This window comes from Esox lucius, chromosome 19 (genome assembly GCF_011004845.1).
Source record: "Esox lucius isolate fEsoLuc1 chromosome 19, fEsoLuc1.pri, whole genome shotgun sequence".
NCBI classification, from domain to species: Eukaryota; Metazoa; Chordata; class Actinopteri; order Esociformes; family Esocidae; genus Esox; species Esox lucius.
In genome coordinates this window covers 30,607,501-30,632,803 of record NC_047587.1, presented here as the reverse complement: position 1 = coordinate 30,632,803, position 25,303 = coordinate 30,607,501, and the positions used below count along the sequence as shown (strand labels likewise).

The 25,303-nt window shown below is 41.6% G+C and overlaps 1 protein-coding gene across 4 annotated transcripts in view; it reads left to right on the top strand.

Annotated features, from left to right (window-relative positions):
- The first annotated feature begins 6,354 nt into the window (after nucleotides 1-6,354).
- The window catches only part of tubgcp6 (tubulin, gamma complex associated protein 6), a 38,588-nt gene continuing 19,639 nt past the window's right edge, over nucleotides 6,355-25,303 (top strand). Inside the window, exons 1-12 of one of the 4 annotated variants that reach the window (XM_029114817.2) lie at nucleotides 6,355-6,545; nucleotides 7,059-7,905; nucleotides 8,460-8,623; nucleotides 8,767-8,980; nucleotides 9,127-9,288; nucleotides 10,131-10,252; nucleotides 12,708-12,771; nucleotides 13,000-13,541; nucleotides 13,603-13,694; nucleotides 22,182-22,321; nucleotides 23,659-23,808; nucleotides 24,993-25,074. In XM_029114817.2, coding sequence (XP_028970650.2) covers nucleotides 7,105-7,905; nucleotides 8,460-8,623; nucleotides 8,767-8,980; nucleotides 9,127-9,288; nucleotides 10,131-10,252; nucleotides 12,708-12,771; nucleotides 13,000-13,541; nucleotides 13,603-13,694; nucleotides 22,182-22,321; nucleotides 23,659-23,808; nucleotides 24,993-25,074 — 2,533 coding nt within the window. In that variant the 5' untranslated portion in view covers nucleotides 6,355-6,545; nucleotides 7,059-7,104. The other 3 variants (XM_029114821.2, XM_029114819.2, XM_029114818.2) reach the window with 3 other exon arrangements.

Genomic DNA, 25,303 nt, shown 5'->3' with positions numbered 1-25,303 from the left:
GTCCTTGTCCTTGCCCTTCTTTATTACTCTCATGACCTCTGTGTTTTTCGATAGGAAAGTTCCAGCATTGATTACATTGGTTCTTCAGCTTGTATCCACATTCACACACCATGAACCTGCAGATGCGATCAGTTAAAATTGAGACGGTACTGGGTAATGACATCCCCCTTGTTAACTAAAAAGGATTTATTTTAACCCTTTCATCACCACACCCGAAATACAAATACAATAACCCTTGGGTGCGTGTCGACCTTTCCATAAGCTTTCTGTAGGTACCTGAGTTAAAAATCATTCAAGATGGCTGAATGTTCCATGTTATTTTTTACAATAACAGCCTGTACACAATACACCACAACACGTTATGTATGATCAAAGTTCAAAACATAATAATAAGAAAAGACATATTGCAGTACTCAATTCATTCAAGTCCGAGCACATTTTGCAGCTTATTCTACATATGTGTGGCAGGAAAAGCGATCCTATCGTTGGCGTATAAAGTATCAACCAATCCTGTCTTCTTCTGCTATAATTAATTGTTTTCACTTTGATAAGTGACGTGAGATATATTGGAAGATTCTGCAAGAGTGCCTTGTATATGAACAGAAGAGAGTGCTTTGCTCTCGTTTTACTTTTAGATGCCTATCCTACTTTTTAATGCAAAAATGCAATGATGAGTGATGGTCTAATGGTTTAAGCGTACAAGCTGCTGCTTGCATAGATTATAACCCCATTAAACAAAACATATATAAAGTGGCTTGGACTATTTCTTGTCTAGTATCAAAAATGAATGCAATTTGATTTTCAAATCTTTTACTAAATTAGAAATGTGTTTTAAAGAAAAACGTGTCAGTCTAGCCAAAAACCAAGTTATTGTTTTTATAAGGAATTCATAACATTTTTGATTTGTTTGAGTAAAAATGTCAAGATTACTTAAATCTGAGTTACTGAACCTAGGGATTTGTAGGATCAATGTGCCATGCAATACAATAGTGTAAAATTTTTCACAGTATCTCCAATATAATTTACAGTGCAATTTTCAGAAAGTATTCAGACCCTTTCACATTCCCAACATTTTGTTGCTTTACAAACTTCACTTATAATTCATACATTTTTTAAAGAACAAATGCCATCAATCTACAAAAAATACCTCATAGAACTTGGTTGGATTCTACCTGTGGTAAATAACATTGATTGGACATGATTTGGAAAAGCACACACTTGTCTGTATATGGTCCGAAACATCACAGTATGAGTCAGCGCAAAAAGCAAGCCTGTTCAAGTTCAAGGAACTCTCCGTAGACCTCTGAGAATTTTGTTGTGGCATAGATCTGGAGATGGGAGAAAATGTCAGAAGGACAATGATCTTTGTAGCACTCTAACTACCCAGGCTTTTATGGTATTTTATGGTGGAAAGAAGCAACTCCAAATAAAACACTTATGGCATGCCCCCAGAAGGACTATAAGATTTTGTCCAATGAGACAAAAATCTAACTATTAAGCTTGATTGCCTAGCGCTACGACTGGCAAAAAACAAGTTACTGGGGGAAGTTTGGTGGAGGGAGCATCATTATATGGGGATGGTTCCCAGGGGCTGGGATTGATTTTATTTAATCAATTATAAATGAAGTCTATGACACAACAAAATGTGTAGAGAATTATGGGGTCTGAATACTTTCCGAAAGGCACTGTCTATTTGGCGTGAACAACAGTGGACCCAAAATCAAGCCCTAGGTTACACTGAAGTATGCACTTCAAGAAATTAAAACGTGACCTGCAGTTACAATCGTCTAAGTTCAATTACAAAGATAGTTCTCAAACCACAAACAGGTATTGGCCCTCCGGCCTAATATTTACTTGAGTCTCAGCCATTATGAATTGGGTAGGACATGAGCTGCCTCCTATACTTTAAGAATAACCTCAGACAGAGTTAGATTTAAAATATGGGTCACTGAGCCAGCAACACATGGTGCTACACAAACAAGTAAACCAGGCTCCTGCTTGTCATCCCTAGTCGACTTCCTCATGTTGATGGCTAGTAAGGCATTGTGGACTTAATCTTCTGTGAACTGGTAAAAACAAAATCTTGACCATCGTTTTTTTTAGATCATTTTCCTAGAAATACACCATGGGTTGAATTTACTTCTCACTCTAAATGTCTCTAAAGGGATATTTGCAATATCCCTGAACATTTTATACTCAAGTTTAAGTCAGTTGTTTTTCGTCTTATAGTCAGGTGGTGCCTGACTAACCTAAAACCTTTATTTTAGCATGGCTGTGCTAAGATCGTATGTCCTGGCTCATTGTAGAAATAATTTTATTGCAGGTCACTGTGAAGTCCATGATCCCTCTGAAGAGTATGAAAGGTTTTTGGAGAAAGTTTTAATTCTAAAGAATCTGCCTACACATAACACACAGCCACTGTAGGTCAAAACGGTGCTGGTAAACCTTGATGAAGCATGGGTGGATTTCCTTAAAAATAATTTTTTTATTATTATTATCATAATGCCTCCAGTGATGGCCTTACATACAAAAATGCTGTGAAAACATTAATTAAAGCACTAACCTCTAAGAATGAATTTGGTGAGTTGAAAAGATGAAAGAAAAACCTTAGCTCATCTAGTTGCCTACAAACCTCGAAGCAGGGGTGGGGATATCAAAGGAAGGCCGACTCCCATTGAGGCCAAGTCCTAAACACGCTGAGAGATCTCAGAACTAGATATGCACACACAGAGAACAACTTCAAGAGCTGCTGCCACTGCAAGAGTGATTACATTTCATTATCTCAACCCCCAAATTCCTAGGACTCACTATCACTGATTACCCACACTTAAAAAAAAAAAAATGTAGAGTGTGAAATCTGTTTGCTGATAAAATATGTACATAATATAGGAGTCCATTTTATTCGGGGAGTATCATGTTGATAGGATTTGGAGTTATCATGCACCCCAGTGCACCTGTAACTGCCAGAATGATACACATCGTGAGTAATAGCATTAGAATTGCCAGTCTGCCTCTTCACAGCTTGTCTCCTTCCAGAGCAGAAATTGGGTTAAAATCTGCATGCCCCTGGTCTCTCTGCTCCTGCCTCAGCTCCCACGCAGCACAGCAGTGGGCCGTGCCAGGCTCCACTCAGTAGGCGATTGTTTGTGTTTACCAGCACTCGCAAATGTTTCACCTTAACATGTTCCATAGCTTCTAATGAGATTTGAGACTTTGATTCACACCACCACCTCAGGGAAGGTGGAATCACATCTCCATTTTGGCCTACCGTAGAGGAGGAGACTGGTGAAAATCTAATTAAACAATCCTACAGTGAATAAGTCAGTTGTAGTGATAATGAAATACTGGACCAGGTGCTGACAATGCAGCTGTAAGGGGAAGAGGCTGACCTGTAAAAAGACTTTGTAAATGTTCTGATATGTAAACTTACGTTTACCTTTTAGATTGCAGACTTCATCTGGAACCTGCATGAATTTACTCCATTGCAGAGTAGGTGGACAACTTTAAAATACCCTATTTCGATGAATCATATTTAATGTAATTTAGAAAGGGCTCTCAGTGTTTGATTTCTCACTCACATTAGTAAAGTCATGAAGCTGGGATTTTAAGGAACCAATACTGACCATAAGTGTTTTGTGTGATTTTGTGAATATACAGTGAATGGGACAAGCCAAATAGCATTCATAATGTTTGTTAGGACGTTTCTATGCAACATTTACCTTTCATGTGATCATTTGACACTTTCTCTGAAAGCCAACTTTCCTCAATGTCTATAACATTATCTATAATTGGTTTCTTTCTTGATATCTGTAACATCCATAATGGTTATGAATGTAATGGATAATAATGTATCTTGCTTCAGAAGCTTTTGCATTGCACATTTAGAATACTTTTTTAATGTATTATAAAGAAGCAATATATAGTATTTGATGTTTGCTACTGGTAATAAACGCAATCCTAAGGTGCTATTCCTTCTATTAACCTTCCAAACATTTTACATATTTCTCCAAAGTATGATAAATTAGAAATCCACCTTTTTGTTATACCCTAGGGATACTAATATATACTAGACACACAAAAATGTAATAGAGTCTGGTACACCATCAGGGAAGTCCTAATGATTTATACAAATATGTAGTTTTATATAATATAATTTTCTATTATTTCTTTATTTTATACATTTTAATTGTCTTCCTATTCCATTTATTCAGTTTGTGTTGGAAAGAAAATGTGTATAGGCAAAAGAAAAGAATATCCAATGGGAATCTTTCTTTGGTGGTCTCTAGGTAGACAAAATCTTAGGATTTGGAAAGAAGCTAAATGACATTCAACTCGGTTAGAGCTGCATTTTGGAATGAAAGTAAACATAACCAATCACAATTGGACTATTAACACTATTAACTATTAAACTGTTTTGGAGGAGACTAATGACCTGTTATACCTTGTATAAGGGCCGAAAACAAGTCAGTAATTGAGAGCAAATAGCTAGCATTAGCCTGGTTTGCAAAAAAAAACAGAAATGTCCTAGTTTGAGCATACTCTTTGAGCTGATAGACATGGGAGGCTGCACCAACAGATGTTTTCAACAATAACATTTGCTAATTTACTTAACATCTGCCTTTTCAAACTAAACTTTCAATATGAGGTTATATTTCAAATGATCATCATCTGTTAAATGTCACAGTTTTTCTTTTCAGCAACAGCTTTGAGTGCAACTAGTGTAGCTACTGTATTCTATAGCTAACCTGTAGCTCCGAAGAGGGAGGCTGACACAAATGTTAATTACATGGAAAGTCATTAAGGCTGTGCAAAATGACTTTCTCGTCAACAAAGCCGAGGTATAATCTCAATGGACACTATTTACAATCCAGGTTTGAATTTGTTCCTCGTTATTAACAAAGTTGTTAAAAATTGATTTTTTTTGCCAGCTGGTGCCATCTTTTTGCAAACTTGATTGCTTAAAGAAAACTTAATAGAAAAAAAGATGAACGACAAAAACTGAGAGCAATTATTCTTTGTGTGTTCTTAGGTGTGCTGTTTAGTGTTGGGACTGAGAGAAACAATTCCAGTTCCCAGAGTGAGAGCAGTAAAGTAAGGCTTCTTGCCAATGTGTGTGATCTCTTAGGTCAGAGGTGTCAAACCGGTTCCACGGAGGGCCGAGTGTCTGCAGGTTTTTGCTCTCTCCTTGTACTTGATTGGTTAATTAGGTCACTGATTGGTTAGTTTCTACCCTCACCTGGTTGTGTAGGTATGAACTAGGAACCAATTTATAGGAAAAACCAAAAACCTGCAGACACTCGGCCCTTTGTGGAACCGGTTTGACACCTGTGTCTTAGGTCATTTGCATTACAATAATTATTCCCACGCAGGTTAAGGTATGGCTTATCACTAATATGTATTGTTTCATGTATCTTTAGGTCCTAACCATTGTTGAAACTTCCCACACAGGGAGCAGTAGTAAGGCTTCTCTCCTGTATGTATTTTCTGATGTCTCTTCAGGCCCAGATGAAACCTTTCTGAGTCTGCAAGTGGAATTTGAAGTGAACAGGACAAATACAATTCCCACAGCAATCTCCCCAAAGTTTGCATGCGTGACTTCTCAAATCCTCTGGCTCAATTAAACTACTGAAGATTCTAATTTAGTTTACCTACCTTTAAAAAGTGTGTTATTTAGTTGTTTGGTGTTCATAATATATACTAGGTTCCGATCCTACTTAGGACTATTTCCTAGCCACTCGGCATCAATTTATTGCTACTACTTTCTGTTGGGGGTTTTAGAATGAGTTTCTGTGACAACTTAGTGACAACTAGTGTTGTAAAAAGGGCTTAAAATACATTTGATTGATTCATTAATTATTATGGTAGTAGAATTTACACCAAATACACGTTTCATTTTATTACATAATTGTTTCCAGTAGCTTCAATGTACACTAAGATAGAAAAATATATCGCTTGAAGGACCATGTCATGGCATGGAGAAGCCCACCCAACCTGATTGGACAGCCCTCAAGCTAATGGTGTTTATTTCTGACCAGCAGGTGTCACTGCTGTGCACTGTGTTTACAAGCTTCGAGCTATTAAAGGTTTTTCGACATGAGCCTGAAATATTTCAAAAGGCCTCGGTAGCCCGTCATCAGTTTAATGTGAATTATGTGATAGTTAGATAAACAGGTGTGGTTAATTTTCTTTTTGGATTTCGGTTTGCTGAGATAAGCGGCACCAAAAGCGTTTGTCAACTGTTGAAGTAACGTTTTCAACTCGTCTAATGTAATTTACCGCGCAATCATTGTTACCGGAAGTATGTCATACAACCGTAAAAGAGTTGACGAATTACATTTCTTAATCCAGTACCATGTCCAATCAGGTTGGGTGGGCTTGTCCAACGTGTAGCTTACCAGTAGTTATGTGGAATGTTCAAGATGTTAACATAACAACGTAGCTATATATTGAGCCAAAGTTGTTGGCTTTAAAACGATGTAAATATCAAATAGCTATACTTGGAATTTTCGTTCTAATTAGAAGCGCTTCCTCCGTTGCTGATCAAGGTACTGTAAAAGTAACGTTAGCTAGCTAGCAGCAGCATCAGCATAAACGTAATGTATTAGAACTGATGTGATGGGTGCAACAACTAGCATCTGAAAACCAATGTCTAAATTGAAGGTACTGTAGCATCATTACAAAGCACTGATGTAGCCTGGTTCTATAGATGGACGGTGAAAATAATATATATTTTTGTTGCTTAAGATTAAAGTGCAATGTCTGTTATTTTTTCATTTCTAAAGAAACGTTTGCTAACATTGTCGGCTACAGACTGGCAACGTTTGCTGACAGTGCTTATTTGTTTACCGTGTCGTTAGGGAGTAGGTACACATAGCCAACTAGGCAAAGCTAACCTTGCTAGCCATGCACATTAACTACTATAGGTAGCTTCTAACTAGCTACTCGTCTAACGTTGGTTTGTCGTTAATTACGCAGCATTTACATGAAATGATAATGTTGCCCAAACTCAACTCCTTAACTGTAATCTTTAAGTGGTGTTAATATGTCTGTTTCCACAGGCCAATAATCAGTCACGTCATAAACAGACATACAATTTACAAAGACATGTACTCTAGCCCGGACGTCTGCCTAAAATCTGGCACTCAACACAACAGCCGAAGTAACAGCATCACTGAACTGCTGGGCTCCCTGTGTGACAGTAGCCTCACTGGGGTGTCATGGAAACGCCGTGCCCTAGGAGGTGTGTCCAGAGAGGGGGTCCGCCGCACTCTCCGAAAGCGTGCTTATGGGGCCCTGCTGTCCAAACTTTTCCAGGAGGGCTCCCCGAAAGCGTCCTTTTCAGTACATAGTGCCCTCTCTACCACTCCACCCAGAAACAAGCTTCTGATGATTTCTTTTGACCTGCGTGTGGCGGGGTGTCAGGATGAGGCAGAGAGGCTGGAGGAGCAGCTGGGGAAGCTGGGTGAGGGAACCGCCTCGGGCCTAAAGGAGCTGGACTCTGTGCTGGAGCTCCTGGTGCATCTGACTGGCTCCTCGCCCCCACCACCGGCCTCCTTCAGTAGGGACTACATGCGCAGGGAGAGACCAGTGCTGAGGCGCCCTCCGCTGGGCGGGTATCAGAGTGAAGAGCTACAGAGGTTGGAGGCCCGAGCCTGGGCCCTGGTGTGTGGGGAGGAGTGGGGGTCCTTAAAGGGTCTGTGTGGTACTCTGGGTTTGATGGACGCCCTTCCGGGCACCGGGCTGCTGGCGGTAAGGAGGAGGTCGGATGTGGAGGAGAGGTTTGAAAAGGAGACCAGGATGTCTCTGTTTGGAGCTCTGCAGCACACCCGTACCTCAGACCTGGACATCCGGCTGGACCTGCCCCCTGTGCCCAGCAACGCTGATGTCACTGGGCTAGTCATAAGGGTAAGACTGACTGATGTCACTGGGCTGGTCACAAGGGTAAGACTGACTGATGTCACTGGGCTGGTCACAAGGGTAAGACTGACTGATGTCACTGGGCTGGTCACAAGGGTAAGACTGACTGATGTCACTGGGCTGGTCACAAGGGTAAGACTGACTGATGTCACTGGGCTGGTCACAAGGGTAAGACTGACTGATGTCACTGGGCTGGTCACAAGGGTAAGACTGACTGATGTCACTGGGCTGGTCACAAGGGTAAGACTGACTGATGTCACTGGGCTGGTCACAAGGGTAAGACTGACTGATGTCACTGGGCTGGTCACAAGGGTAAGACTGACTGATGTCACTGGGCTGGTCACAAGGGTAAGACTGACTGATGTCACTGGGCTGGTCACAAGGGTATGCAATGTTTTATTTTAATTTTATTTTTTGGGACAGTATTTGATGGGGGGGAAAAGCAGAGCAATCAAAATGTTGGGTGCCAAATTATTGGTATTGTTTGGGGACTGGAAGAATAGTCTTAATAATCCGCAATCTCTTGTTGGTTTTTTATTCAGGTGCCAGCCGGTTTGGACCAGTCAGAAGATGAGGGCTTTCAGTCAGCCTCCAATTTGACACCCGACTCCCAGTCGGAGCCCAGCCCCAGCCCGGAGTTTGATGTCTGGGATGCCCTCCGGACCTTTGAGCCGGGGAGACGTCGCTGCTGGGAGTCAGTTGGCTGGTAAGGAAGTCTTTTGAAGACTGGAACATACTGGCTAGCTGTGATGTTAGAAAATTCCACTCTAACAATTTCAAGTATTTCGATTGTAGTGGCTACAGATTCTAGTGTTGTTGGTTGTCAAGCATAAATGTTTCTTCCATCAGCCCACCAGGGAAAAGGGAAGCCCTGTACCTGACTGAGAGCGGCAGGGAGGCTTTTGACCAGCTCTACAGGCTCTGGGAGGGGGAGATGAGGGTGGTCAGTTCGGCACCTCTCTCGCCCCTCCTGCCCCTGCCGCTGGACTCCCAGACCCAGCTGGTCGGCGACCTTCTTAACGTACTGATCGGTGTGGCGTCGACTACCTTCCCTCTCAACTCGGTACCCCAATCCCCTTCACAAATCTGGAAGCCCAAACTCAATTTCATCCTGTATAGGAGATGTAATATACACATTTATACAAGGTGAAGAGTATGTTGGCTGATATTAAATTCCGTTTTGTATGGGTTTCATTTGTCTCCCTTCAGGTGTGTGTGAACTTTGACGTCCGTCCCGGAGTGTGCGTGTCGGGAGCCTCGCCGGAGAGTGTGTCTCGTTTGCTGGGGGAGCCGGCTCAGTATGGCACCCATTACCTGAGACTTAGCCGCTTCGTTCTGCAGAGTACCCATAAAAAAGGCCTTGTGTTCCAGGTGTGCTCCTCCCCACTACCATCTCACTTCTTACCTGGTTCATATTCATTAAGTAGGCGTGCCGGGTTGGGCTATGTTGTGGTGTTAGAACAACTAGCTGGCTTGGTGTGAACACGATCGGTTTTGGGGGCCTTTGGTAGTTAGACATGAAGGAAATCCACAAATGAACTTCAGCTGAACCCTGCCGGTACTCTGTTGCAGTTATAGTTAATGGTTGCCCTTATGAGTCTGAACCCTGCCAGTACTCTGTTGCAGTTATAGTTAATGGTTGCCCTTATGAGTCTGAACCCTGCCAGTACTCTGTTGCAGTTATAGTTAATGGTTGCCCTTATGAGTCTGAACCCTGCCAGTACTCTGTTGCAGTTATAGTTAATGGTTGCCCTTATGAGTCTGAACCCTGCCAGTACTCTGTTGCAGTTATAGTTAATGGTTGCCCTTATGAGTCTGAACCCTGCCAGTACTCTGTTGCAGTTATAGTTAATGGTTGCCCTTATGAGTCTGAACCCTGCCAGTACTCTGTTGCAGTTATAGTTAATGGTTGCCCTTATGAGTCTGAACCCTGCCAGTACTCTGTTGCAGTTATAGTTAATGGTTGCCCTTATGAGTCTGAACCCTGCCGGTACTCTGTTGCAGTTATAGTTAATGGTTGCCCTTATGAGTCTGAACCCTGCCAGTACTCTGTTGCAGTTATAGTTAATGGTTGCCCTTATGAGTCTGAACCCTGCCAGTACTCTGTTGCAGTTATAGTTAATGGTTGCCCTTATGAGTCTGAACCCTGCCAGTACTCTGTTGCAGTTATAGTTAATGGTTGCCCTTATGAGTCTGCGTTTCCTGTATCCCAGGCGTTCACAGGTGGGCTGCGCAAGTACCTCCATTACTACCGGGCCTGTGTTCTCAGCACCCCTCCCACACTCAGCCTGCTCACCATCGGCTTCCTGTTCCGCAAAGTGGGCCGCCAACTCAGGTGAGCCTCCCTCTGTGACGGAACCACTGAGGTCTGTACGTACCTCGACTTGACAAACTAACACTGATCACAAACTGCGGGGGATGGAGGGTCCTGCGGTTTGAATACCGTTGTTAAGAAGACTCAGGAATCCACTCAAATGACCTGTTTGCAGTGGATGAAGGTAGTGGTGAAATATCAGTTAATACAATCTTTTTATCTTAAAATGCTTTGTTCGTTTATAGATAATTTTTTTTAGCAGCAGATAATTGGCCTCATTTATAATGCCAATTATTCAACATCATTAGGCTGTGTTATTGTTCTAGATTTAAATGCAAAATTCATGTGTGTGTTCTTTTCCTGACATTTTGGGACAATGTAAACAACATAAGAAATTGTAAGTATTACCAGAGTCTGTTTGAATGAAATAGTCCGTTATGACAGCATAGCAACGTTTAAAGACAGCCAAATTGGTGCTCTAAATAAAGCCCTAGACCTCCTCAACACAATGTCTAATATAATAAATATTATAATAGGCCTAATTGAATAGTCTTCATTCATCTTATTTGCCTTGCACAGTGTACAACCACATGCAAAGTGTTTTTTAGAGTTGTCATCGGGCTTGAAGATTTGAGCCCGGTCCGCCAATTACCGAAAGTCCACCCTAAAAATAATGTCCCGATTAAAAAAGCCTAAAAACCTCAGGATCTTTATGTAGGCCATGTTGCAGTTTTCCTAACAAAGCAGATATTGCAGGAAGCAAAGTGTGCTGAGAGAGGGGACCTTGTCTTTTATAAGTGAAGAGGGGAAGATGAATATAATCAACTGATTGATTCTGGGAATGTAATGCGTCCATAGCCTATATGTCTTTGTTAGTCTGACAGGCGCTGCGTCTGCTGCCTGTGTCATTTGATTCCGTCAGCCCCATCTTCAACAACATCACCCAACCAACATCATATCAACTGTCGGAAAAGGGATTTCCTGAAACGTTTATTTATGAATCGGGCTCGACCAACACGTGTTGCCATCCACTCTTTATAAATGTTATTCTTAACTGTTCCAACCTTCCTATCCACAAACAGCTTGTGTAACTTAGTGACTATAATTATAATACAATATATCATTATAAATGGAAACACATTGGTTTCATTTATTTTTCATTCAGAAAAGTAAAATCATTAAAGGGATTCCAAGAATTGCTAAGGAATGGTTAGACTAATAAACAACTAATGATTGCTGAAACAAAGACCTGAAATTCACTTTTATAGGGAGTGTAGCAGATAATTTTTGCAATTTACAACAGAGTCTGGTAAACATGAATGGCAGTGGCCCACCACAGGCACATAATGCATTATTCACATTGTTCCTCCCCTGTGTGGTTGTGTTAAGTATCTCTCCCTCAGACTGTCTCCTGTGTGGCTGTGTGTTAGGTATCTCTCTCTCAGATGGTCTCCTGTGTGGTTGTGTTAGGTATCTCTCCCTCAGACTGTCTCCTGTGTGGCTGTGTGTTAGGTATCTCTCTCTCAGACTGTCTCCTGTGTGGCTGTGTGTTAGGTATCTCTCCCTCAGACTGTCTCCTGTGTGGCTGTGTGTTAGGTATCTCTCTCTCAGACGGTCTCCTGTGTGGCTGTGTGTTAGGTATCTCTCTCTCAGATGGTCTCCTGTGTGGCTGTGTGTTAGGTATCTCTCTCAGACGGTCTCCTGTGTGGCTGTGTGTTAGGTATCTCTCCCTCAGATGGTCTCCTGTGTGGCTGTGTGTTAGGTATCTCTCCCCCAGATTGTCTCCTGTGTGGCTGTGTGTTAGGTATCTCTCCCTCAGACTGTCTCCTGTGTGGCTGTGTGTTAGGTATCTCTCCCTCAGACTGTCTCCTGTGTGGCTGTGTGTTAGGTATCTCTCCCTCAGACTGTCTCCTGTGTGGCTGTGTGTTAGGTATCTCTCACTCAGACTGTCTCCTGTGTGGCTGTGTGTTAGGTATCTCTCCCTCAGACTGTCTCCTGTGTGGCTGTGTGTTAGGTATCTCACTCTCAGACTGTCTCCTGTGTGGCTGTGTGTTAGGTATCTCTCTCTCAGACTGTCTCCTGTGTGGCTGTGTGTTAGGTATCTCTCTCTCAGACTGTCTCCTGTGTGGCTGTGTGTTAGGTATGTCACTCAGACTGTCTCCTGTGTGGCTGTGTGTTAGGTATCTCTCTCTCAGACTGTCTCCTGTGTGGCTGTGTGTTACGTATCTCTCTCTCAGACTGTCTCCTGTGTGGCTGTGTGTTAGGTATCTCTCTCTCAGACTGTCTCCTGTGTGGCTGTGTGTTAGGTATCTCTCTCTCAGACTGTCTCCTGTGTGGCTGTGTGTTAGGTATCTCTCTCTCAGACTGTCTCCTGTGTGGCTGTGTGTTAGGTATCTCTCTCTCTCAGACTGTCTCCTGTGTGGCTGTGTGTTAGGTATCTCTCTCTCAGACTGTCTCCTGTGTGGCTGTGTGTTAGGTATCTGTCAGAGCTGTGCTGTGTGGACGGGGCTTCTGGTGTGGGCCAGGCTACCTTCCCATCGGTGAGTTATATTACACTCCTGTTCTCCGACTTAATTTCTCTGTCTTTTGGTTTCTGTTTGTCTACTCCTGCCTGCCTCACTGTCTGCCTGATAAGGATGAAAGAACCATGCCAAGGAGATCCATCCTCCGCCCTACGTTCTGTTCGCCTGCCTGTCTCTGTCTCTCTTTGTCTGTCTGCCAGTAAGTGTCTACAACTTTATATAGCTCAACTGTGTTCTCTACTTTAGGGTGTAAAGCTGCTCTCCTACCTGTACAACGAGGCCCAGAGTAACTGCAGCAATGAGAACTACCCTGTGCTGCTGTCCCTGCTGAAGAGCAGCTGTGAGCCCTACACCAGGTCAGTCAGTCACCCCTCCACAGACACTACAGACAGCTGTGAGCCCTACACCAGGTCGGTCAGTCACCCCTCCACAGACACTACAGACAGCTGTGAGCCCTACACCAGGTCGGTCAGTCACCCCTCCACAGACACTACAGACAGCTGTGAGCCCTACACCAGGTCGGTCAGTCACCCCTCCACAGACACTACAGACAGCTGTGAGCCCTACACCAGGTCGGTCAGTCACCCCTCCACAGACACTACAGACAGCTGTGAGCCCTACACCAGGTCGGTCAGTCACCCCTCCACAGACACTACAGACAGCTGTGAGCCCTACACCAGGTCGGTCAGTCACCCCTCCACAGACACTACAGACAGCTGTGAGCCCTACACCAGGTCGGTCAGTCACCCCTCCACAGACACTACAGACAGCTGTGAGCCCTACACCAGGTCGGTCAGTCACCCCTCCACAGACACTACAGACTGACCCTGTACACTGTGTTCTCTGTAGGTTTGTGTCAGACTGGGTTTATAGTGGAGTGTTCCGGGACGTGTACGGGGAGTTCATGATCCAGGTCAACGAGGACTACCTCAGCTTCAGAGGTCAGAAAATTAAAATTCCCCATGACCGTATTCTGCAAGGACTGATTTATATAGATTTAAATGAAACATCTATAGTGGCATCAAAGAGGTTTGAGTCTCTGACGATAAGGTATTTGGACAGGCTTCCTTGGAGAACTTAGTTTGAGTCCTGGTCGGGTTTTCAGTGTGTTATGAAAAAGTTATAGAACCTGTTAACAAATGGGTTAATCCTACATACAACTACATTGAAATAAAGGCAGTATCGCCTTAATACTGTGTATTGTGGTTTACCACACCTCAAATACTGAAGGAAACTTCCTAGCAGGGACATCGCCAGGTCTATTTTACGGGGCTTTAGCCCCCCTAAATGATTAATTGTATATCAATAATAAATCAATATATCAGGCAATGTTTTTTCTCAGTGATTTCTTTTTTCGTCACACGTTCCCTCACATCTTAAACTTCTTACAAATTGTATAGAAATGTTATAGAATCGTGTTAATTTGGCAGCATGTTCGGTAGTGTGTGATACTTTGAATGCAAATCATCTGAAGCGCCCTCTCTTCTGTAAATAGTAGCTAACATCTCCCTACCATAAGTCACCCCCATTATTGGCCGTTTGTAGTGGTCCGAGAAGTAAATCCTCTCAAGTTCAAAATGTAAATGCGTACGTTTTGCTAATCAATATACCCTTTCAGCTAGCCCACCACCATTTTTTTATAGAAATGTATGTAGGTTAAAGCATTTTTTGAGATTGTTTTAGACAATTTGTTGCAATTTGTGAAATTTGACGTCATGCAATATTGAAGTGATCAGTCTTTTTCTTTACCGGAAAACAAGAACGCTAGCTACAACTTTCCAGTAGACACTTCATTGATGACTTGATCAAATGATTACCTGGTACAAGATGTTGTTCAAAATTGCTGTTGGAAATGCCGATTGTAGGGGGTTCTATGAAATTTAAGTTCAATTCTTCAATTTTAACAGAACACAGTAGCAAAACTGTGCGTTTCACAGATGTATGTTTGTTTGGGCTTGAAGTTAACATATATTTCAACCTATTCTATTCAGAGGAAGGGAGAGCCGGTTATTAAATGTTTCTTTTTTTTTTTTATTATGATCAAATGACTATGTTTAGGGGAGTATGCCCAGACCCCCCAAAGCGAGCCTTAGCCCTCCGATCCATGTATTCCAGTGATGTCCCTGCTTCCTAGGGTTCCTCATGTTTTAGGGGTCTGCTAAAGAAGCAGTCAGTGAATCTTGATTTTCAGTGACACACTAATATGTTTGCATTTCTACATGATATATAACTCCTCATTTTCCAAAAAGGGGCTGAAGTATCCCATATTAATATGCTGTATGTATCATCAGAAATAAGATTAATAAAAATCAGTAACTTCCTTACGTATGTTTATGTTCAATAAATCAGTCCTTTGGTTATGCGGCAGTAGCATTACATTTGGTTATGCGGCAGTAGCATTACATTTGGTTATGCGGCAGTAGCATTACATTTGGTTATGCGGCAGTAGCATTACATTTGGTTATGCGGCAGTAGCATTACATTTGGTTATGCGGCAGTAGCATTACATTTGGTTATGCGGCAGTAGCATTACATTTGGTTATGCGGCAGTAGCATTACATTTGGTTATGCGGCAGTAGCATTACATTTGGTTATGCGGCAGTAGCATTACATTTGGTTAAGCGGCAGTAGCATTACATTTGGTTAAGCGGCAGTAGCATTACATTTGGTTAAGCGGCAGTAGCATTACATTTGGTTAAGCGGCAGTAGCATTACATTTGGTTAAGCGGCAGTAGCATTACATTTGGTTAAGCGGCAGTAGCATTACATTTGGTTAAGCGGCAGTAGCATTACATTTGGTTATGCGGCAGTAGCATGGAGGATTCAACATCCATAGCAGAAATACGTCTGTGGAGCTGTGTGGTTCACCTAACTTCTAAAGCCTATTCTCTTTGGGTGCTGTAAAGCAACATGTGCTAACAGCCAGTAGATGGTTCATACTGTGATGACAATTTCTAAAGTCCAAACGATTTACGAAAATTGCACAATAAACAGTTTTATTCTTGCAAGGAGAGAGTACACAGGTTACAAAGTAACGGTGAATAATCTCTAAATGAATACAGTTACAATCGTCAGTACTTAAAGGGGAAAAAGGGGTGCGGTAAGATGTATGTTAATAAAACACATTCCCATTGTTCCATCACATGTCCTGGGCTTCACACAAGGGACAGTCTGTCCTCCCTCACATGGGTAACCTTCTCAAGTCTTGAGGAGTCACAATGTCTGGACAAAAGACAGAGACACTAAAGGGATTTATACAGATTTACTGATTTACAAGTAACCCTCTAATCCGCTGGTGCCGGACAAGGATGTCCCCTAGGCAAACACCAGATCCCTCTCTACCACGTTCCTTTTCTTATCCAAACATGGGAACTCAGTCCTTTAATCAGTAGGAATACATCAATTCAAGAAAATTCCCTGACAATACACAATTACGTGATGTTAACAGAGAGGTGTACTAGGGGATTTGAATAATAACAGACTGTCATAAAACTGCCCAACAAAAAGCTTCTCCCTGTAAACTAGCGCTGGTTCATAGTTCAGGTCTTTAACATCAAGGTGTACCGAGGTGTTGGAAAACAGTGGTGGAGCTAAATCATCCATGCATATTGATTTATTCTATTAATTATGGAAGCATATCTACACTTATTCAAATGCCTGAAATGTAGTAGCTGTATCCAGAGGTGAGGTGGGAATAAAATCATTGGTAAGAGTGGAATTAAGTCCCATTACAACTTAGGGTTATGATGGTATTGTTTGCTGTTTGTTCATAAAAGACAAAGACATCAAGTCAAACAGAGGCAGAACACATTCAATGTCACGTTTGTCTCTACACAAATCCTAAGAGTAACATACACTCACCAAAAGGATTATTAGGAACACCTGTTCAATTTCTCATTAATGCAATTATCTAATCAACCAATCACATGGCAGTTGCTTCAATGCATTTAGGGGTGTGGTCCTGGTCAAGACAATCTCCTGAACTCCAAACTGAATGTCAGAATGGGAAAGAAAGGTGATTTAAGCAATTTTGAGCGTGGCATGGTTGTTGGTGCCAGACAGGCCACTCTGAGTATTTCACAATCTGCTCAGTTACTGGGATTTTCACGCACAACCATTTCTAGGGTTTACAAAGAATGGTGTGAAAAGAGAAAAACATCCAGTATGCGGCAGTCCTGTGGGCGAAAATGCCTTGTTGATGCTAGAGGTCAGAGGAGAATGGGCCGACTGATTCAAGCTGATAGAAGAGCAACTTTGACTGAAATAACCACTCGTTATAACCGAGGTATGCAGCAAAGCATTTGTGAAGCCACAACACGCACAACCTTGAGGCGGATGGGCTACAATAGCAGAAGACCCCACCGGGTACCACTCATCTCCACTACAAATAGGAAAAAGAGGCTACAATTTGCACAAGCTCACCAAAATTGGACAGTTGAAGACTGGAAGAATGTTGCCTGGTCTGATGAGTATCGAATTCTGTTGAGACATTCAGATGGTAGAGTCAGAATTTGGCGTAAACAGAATGAGAACATGGATCCATCATGCCTTGTTACCACTGTGCAGGCTGGTGGTGGTGGTGTAATGGTGGGGGGGGATGTTTTCTTGGCACACTTTAGGCCCCTTAGTGCCAATTGGGCATCGTTTAAATGCCATGGCCTACCTGAGCATTGTTTCTGACCATGTCCATCCCTTTATGACCACCATGTACCCATCCTCTGATGGCTACTTCCAGCAGGATAATGCACCATGTCACAAAGCTCGAATCATTTCAAATTGGTTTCTTGAACATGACAATGAGTTCACTGTACTGAAATGGCCCCCACAGTCACCAGATCTCAACCCAATAGAGCATCTTTGGGATGTGGTGGAACGGGAGCTTCGTGCCCTGGATGTGCATCCCACAAATCTCCATCAACTGCAAGATGCTATCCTATAAATATGGGCCAAGATTTCTAAAGAATGCTTTCAGCACCTTGTTGAATCAATGCCACGTAGAATTAAGGCAGTTCTGAAGACGAAAGGGGGTCAAACACAGTATTAGTATGGTGTTCCTAATAATCCTTTAGGTGAGTGTATGTCTGAAGTCCATACTTGTGTTACAATTTCATGACCAACAGCTGTATCCAGCATATTCATTTTTCTTGACTTTTTGGACAAAAGTTATTGATGAAACCAAATTGAATCTTCACAATTTTTTTTCCTCGTCCGAGTCATTAGGAACTCATAAGTGTTCATCCATGACTTTTGGTTTAACTGGAGGTTAAATATGATGTGACACATTTGCCAATGATTAAGGATGGTATCGATCAACATTGCCACTCTTAATCTCTCATATCATTAATCTGAGTCCAAAGAAAAGTGTCCTTAAACATGGAAAGAAGAGAAGGTCATTTCTCTGCCTAAGAATTTTTAAGCAGCCATCAGTACAAACAGCAGACCAATCAGCCTAATGTCGGCTCTTGGCAAAAACTTTGTGACCAAATAGAATGTTATCGCTCTATAAACAAATTAACAACAGACTTTTATCATGCCTATAGGGAAATGCACTGAAGTACTTCACTAAGGCAAATTACTGATGATTAGAAGAAAGAAATTGATTAAAAGTAAATTAGTGGGAGCAGTCCTTTTAAATTATTGTCCGTAATCTAAAAAAACAGATGTGTTAAGGCTCCACAACCATAGCCCTATCATCGTTTCAAAGCTATTTATCTAAAAACCACAATTGTTTAATGGTAGTGGGTAGAGGATATTACTACTGATGAATCAGTAAAACCTTGAACTAAGAATTGCAGTCAGTATTAGAATGGGTCATTAGAAAAGGTTGGTTTGGCTGTTTATGCCACTGCCTCCAGTGCACACATACCACTGAAGCATGGGTTTGAATCTCTAGCCAATAAAATGCAAGTAAACATATCAATTTTAAGAATAGTTCACCTTTACATACCAAAACAATGAGCCCTGTATTTGGAACAAGTCATTATATAAACTCAAAATGTCATAGCATATTGATTGGTGGTTGCAAAGATGGGGATATGTCTGTCTATCTAATAAAGAGATGCTCAGTATTCCTAACACCGCATTCAACCAAACAACTCCTATAACCACGTATTTTATCTTCTTTTGACTACTCCCCGGTCATATGGTTGAGTACAAAAGAAGACCTTGGAAAGCTGCAGGTTGTCCGGAACAGAGCACATCTCGCCCTCCAATGTAATCAGAAAGCCATGTCAACAACATAATTAACTGCATCATTTTTTCGAAGAAATATATACCGATCAGCCATAACATTATGACCACTGAGAGGTGAAGTGAATAACACTGATAACCTGGTCATCATGGCACCTGTCAGTGGATGGGATATACAGTTGTGCTCGCAAGTTTGCATTCCCTGGCAGAAATTGTGAAATGATGGTTTTTTTTTGTCTTATTTAAGGATAATAGTCATAGGAAGCCATGTATTAAAACATAGTTGTTTGGGTCCTTTTTAAATCCTAATGAGAACAGAAACCACCCAAATGGCCCTGATCAAAAGTTTTCATACCCTTGAATGTTTTGCCTTGTTACAGACACACAAGGTGACACACACAGGTGAAAATGGCAATTAAAGGTACATTTTCTACACCTGTGGGTATTTAGATTGCAATACGTGTCTGTGTATAAACCCATACGGAAAATAAATGTATTTTAAATATATTTCCGAACACATTTGGAAAATATATTCCTGAATGCATTTGGTAAATATAAGTCAAAATATTTGGCCATGTAAATATATTTATAAATAATGTATTTAATACATATGTCTAAATGTAGTGTAACATTTGGCAGGCTGTGTTTCAAACCCACAACCTTAGGCTCCTCAGTCAGGTGCACTAACCCCTACTCCAAACAGGATTACCTCTTTTAGAGGGTTGAGTAGTGGCCTTACCAAGGTCGCTATGGAATTTCAGAATATAATTTGTGGCCTTAAGATGAAATGTACTTTGTTAATGTGTATCTATAAAATGTTTCAACACCTAACAGTGATATCATCAATATGTCGGTAATTACATTTAATCTTTTTACTTTCACTGGATCAAAAAAATATATAATTTTAATATGGGCCAATTAAAAAAAATAAAAAGTATTTTCTATACAAAATGTATTGTAATGAGATCATTTTTAGGGTGAAATACATTTGGACAAAATGTTTATATATTTATGTTTTCAAATACATTTCAGAATAAAAGGTGAAACACATTTTGATACCTGAAATGTATTTTGAATCAAGTTAAATGTATTCCACATATGCATCACACATTCTTCATTGTAAAATTATATTTTTTTTCCAGATGGGAATAGTCAATGAGTTTGTTAGCTCTCACGTAGATGCACTGAGCAGGCTCGATACTGAGCCATGGGGAGCAGACAAGATGTCAAAAGACCTGCGTTACAAGGTAGTGGAACTTAATAAATATGGAAAAGCATATAAAAAGATATCCAAAGCCTTGCAAATGCCAGTCAGTACTGTTCAATCACTTATTAAGAAGTGGCTGCTCTGGAAGAAGATGGTGTGGTTGTTTTAAGGAGCACAATATGACGATACTTGAACAAAAATGAGCTGCATGGTTGATGCCAGAAAGAAGCCATTACTGCGCTAGTGCAACAAAAAAGCCTGGTTCCAATATGCCCTACAACCTGCAAAAATTAGGGGCCTCATAGACAACTATTACAAAAGACTGCATGCTGTCATTGATGCTAAAGGGGGCAATACACAGTATGAAGAACTAAGGGTATGCAGACTTTTGAACAGGGGTCAGTTCATTGTTTTTCTTTGATGACATGTTTTGTTTTATGATTGTGCCATTCTTTTATAACCTACAGTTGAATATGAATCCCATAAGAAATAAAATGTTTTGCCTGCTCACTCATGTTTTCTTTACAAATGGTACAGTGGTACAGCTGCTTGCCTATTGACCTGTAGCCCATCCCAGCCTTGTGCAGGTCTACAATTTTATCCCTGATGTCCTTACACAGCTCTCTGGTCTTGGCCATTGTGGAGAGGTTGGAGTCTGTTTAATTGAGTGTGTGGACAGGTGTCTTTTATTCAGGTAACGAGTTCAAACAGGTGCAGTTAATACAGGTAATGAGTAGAGAACAGTAGGGCTTCTTAAAGAAAAACTAACAGGTTTGTGAGAGTCGGAATTCTTACTGGTTGGTAGGTGATCAAATACTTATGTCATGCAATAAAATGCAAATTCATAATTTAAAAATCATGTGATTTTTGTTTTAGATTCTGTCTCTCACATTTGAAGTGTACTGGGACTGTCATCGAAATATGATTTTTGGATGAACTATCCCTTTAAGGTATCTACAGTATACAGTATAGAGAAGAATAGGGAATGGTAATACATGGAAGTCAACAACATGGCTACATAAAAATGTGTTGAAGTTTACAGTAAACTTTATATTGTATAATAAATGGAAGTTGACAGAGGATGCGTTTTGCTCTAAGTCTCTACTGTGTAGAAAACAATGGACTCGCCATCTCTGACAGTCATGGCGTAATCCGTCAGTCAGGGCCGACATAAGCAACATCAGTGGTCGCTTAGGGCCCCCGATCGCTAGGGGACCTCTGACTGCTAGGGAGCCCCAGACCGATAGGGGAGAGGGGGCCCTAAGCAACAAACAAAATTTGCTTAGGGGCCCCCAAAAGGCTAAACCGGCACTGCCATCAGTATCGTAAGGAAAGCTTTGCTGGGCAGGGACTGCTCGACCATAAACAAATTCCATGAGAACGAGGAGTCCACCAGTTTGGTTGTGCCAACGTTACGTTGACGTGCAACTCAACCGTGCGATCTTGGTGAACGGTTTCTCATTTAAAAAACGCCAAACTAAAAACGGAAATCTTTCAAAAGGTGACAGTGACACACATATTTTAGATTTAACTTTTGTGCTGATTGTGCTGATCCCTCTTCCTCCTTTTCTCAAAATTGCTTCGATGTGTTTTTCACTCGGGCTCATGCATCACAGTCATGGTCTCTTGCCTGGGCTTCGTACATTTTGCCGCAACATTTTCTTTTTTGTAAGCTGAACACGCCTAAGCACTGCTGTAACTGCAGCCCCTGCCATCTTTTATGTTCCCGCGTCCCCTGGTATTGTCTGTGTGACGTTGTCTCTGCACGGCACTTGTCTGTTGATGTATTGTCATTTAAAAAATTCATATGTAGGTCTGTCTTTGCACCGTGCTTGACTGTTGACGTTCTCTATTGTGTCATGATTTATGGGGACCCCAGTAAATGTAGCTGCTGCTTTTTCTAGCTAATGGGAGTCCCACTCATTGATCCACCATTGTTCTAGTTGTTATTTGGCCCCAGTTTGTGAGGGTCAGGGAGAACTCTGCATAGTGGTGATGGTGGTCCCTCACAGCCTTCTCCTCTCCCCACTAGACAAGCACTTCTGGGTGCAGGGCTACACCTTGATCTCCCGGGAGGTGGAGGACTGTGTGCCTGTCTTCCTGCGACACATCGCCAATGACGTCTACGTCTGCGGGAAGACGATCAACCTGCTGAAGATCTGCTGTCCCCAGGTCAGCATTAGGTCAATCACACACACGGAGTTTCAGTCTAGCCATTTGTTTTGTTTAAACACTTCATGGTTGATGTTGGGATATGGGAGTGGTAAGCTGGTCCTAGATCTGTAACCAATAACTTCTATTTGGACCAGCTCAGCAATTCTCTATTTAAAATCAGCTCCTCTGCTTGTTCTCTCCTGACGTTATTCTTTTGTTCTAAATCCAATTTGGACATCTTTAAAATAGACAAGATGGCAGCACATGTTAGACTATTTCTTAAAGAAAAACAAACCATTAATTTGTTTATAAATGTAGAATGTAGAGCCACATTGGTGGCGCAGCATTCTAATGTGCTCTTGTTCAGCAAAGGAAACAGGCTGTCAGTGGAGTGAGTGTGCCCTCACCCATTGGCAGGGCAATGTTGGGGAAAAACCTGGAACGGCTTTGTGTAGAAACCTACAAAGAAGACTTGTTGAGATCGTCTTTTCCACAAGTCCATTGGAAGTGTTTGTTGTGTGATTATTGAAAAAGTTAGATGCAACAAAATTGGAGAACAAGGAAAAGGGTAAAAAAAATAAAATAAATATATATATATATATATATATATATATATAATTGCAGTGACAGTACCCTGCGACTCACAGAATGTTTCAGAGATTTCAAGTTATGTTACTGATATTTCATCATATACTCACAGTAAAAGAAAACAATATTGGGCCCCTCTGGTTCTCTCCCTCTACTTAGTCCAGACTGTTTTCTCACCTGCAGTGAAGTGCTTTGTTTACTGCCTAAAAGCTTTACACTGTCCAAAACTACTGAACAGAGGGGCCAAACATGCCACAAAATAGTTAAGGTGTGATGAATGCTTGGATGATTTCCTAGCAGCAACGTTAAGTCACTATGAATTGAACGTTCACTGATTTCACTGCTGTGTCCCCTGTAACCACAGTCCCCCAGGGCTCCTGATGTCAGACTTCTATTAAAAACAGGTGCTAATTGCAGCCACCTTGTTCTTCCTCAGTAGTCCGTGTCTTCTTTAAGTACTCACTGTCTGATGAAGTCACCGAAGGTACAGAAAAAACGTAGGTACAAGTAGGCGTTTCAGAACGTACATTTCAATGTATCAACTGATCGCAGATTAATATTTTTGCTAGCGAGCGTTCATCACAACTCAACACCGTCTCAATAAGAGCTACTGCCATGATGCTTGTAACGTCAGGGTTGTGCGTTTGGTTCCTACATGTGTAGAAAAATAAAATAAAATTGAGTGCACTCACTGCTGTAATTCTGGCGAGAGCAGCAGCTAAATTACTGAAATATTAAATGTTTTGTCGGTTGTTATCTTTCTGCAGCATTACATCTGCTGGTCGGAGCTGCCTGTGCCTCGCATTGCTGTCACCTTCTCTATGCAGGAGGTAGAGGAGATAGAGAGGGACTGTGCTGTGTACCGAGGACGCATGGAGAGGATTGCCAAGCACAGCGCCACCAGCAGGGAAGAACAGGTACTGCAGAAACAACTATTTTGATAATTGAATAATCTCTCAAATATTATTTTGAATAATTGATTAATCAGATAAAAAGATTACTTAAAGCATTAAATGAAAGTTTTATTTATTATGTAATAGATGAGTCTCGCACAGTACTCTTTAAAACAACCTGAGGTAGCAGCAATAAAACAAACAAATGCAAGGTTAATGAAGTGCATATAACAACAGGTGCTTATCAAAGATTTTTTAAGTTTGAAAGGTGCCATGTCAAACTGGTCATGAATGATTAATAAACAGCAATTAACTAATTACCCCTGCTGGATACTTCGTTGATATCCTTTCTATAAAATAGAATGTAATCTCTGGAAATTTTATCATATTTGAAATTGACCAGAATTGCACTGTTTGAATATGTACAATACACTATGGCACAGTAGGGGAAGGAAAGACATTGCAGAGAGTCAAACTCCCTGTATTATAATGTATTGCGTTTGACTGGAGATGCATTTTACTCTTGACACTTATGGCCTGATTCATCAAATAGGGAATGCTTAGCTGGCAAACAAACTCCAAGCGTTTTGTTGGTGTTACAAATAACTTAACGTTAATGCACAGCCCAACAATGCATTAGAGAGAATGTTTTCACTTCAACTTCAGGCATGATGACAAACTAACACTAACAGAGCACAGCAGGCTTCTGCATTTTCCAATGTTTTCTTTAATGATTTTTTTTTTATTGTCAACATGATGGTTTTCAAAATGTTTCGGATAGTTTAAAATATCCTAAAAATGTAGAAAACTGGAAACCGTCGTGAAGGCAACATGCATTAATAAAGCAGGACTTCTCAGGTCTTTTTAAAAACCCCACACACCTCAATGTGTAGTGGTTTGATGGGGTCGCAGATTTCTGCATTTCCCATTCAACTTCAGAGAGAGGGAGAATATAAGAGGGAAAGCAACGATAATGGGCCATTAATCGGACATACAAACTGGTAATTAGAAAGCCTGTCCCTCTGATCTACAGTGCAAATTCATGGTCTATTTTTCACCCAGGACACAGGAGGACCAGGTGAACAGAGGGAAGCCAGAGGGCAGCAGACAGACGTCTGGTTGATGACGTTCTCTGTTCTCTCTCGCTGCGCGGCAGATAGACATCTGTTAATGATGGTCTGTTTCTGTTCTCTCTGTCTTGGTGAAAGGCCTTACGCACGGAGATGGCACGCCAGGAACTGATCAATCAGGTCAGAGAGGCTGCCGCCAAAACCCTGGAGAGCATCCGTGGTAAGAGATCCCCGCACGCACACACACACACACACACACACACACACACACACACACCTCCCTGATTACACCATCCAGGACCTGCACAGCATCGCTCACAACACTGATTACCGCCCAAAAGGGCTCTTGGCACATGACTCTTAAGAGCCTTCTATAACCCTAAGGATTCTTCAGAGACAGGAGAGAGAAGGCTAGCTGATATGAATGGGGGGGAGACTTTGAACAGCTT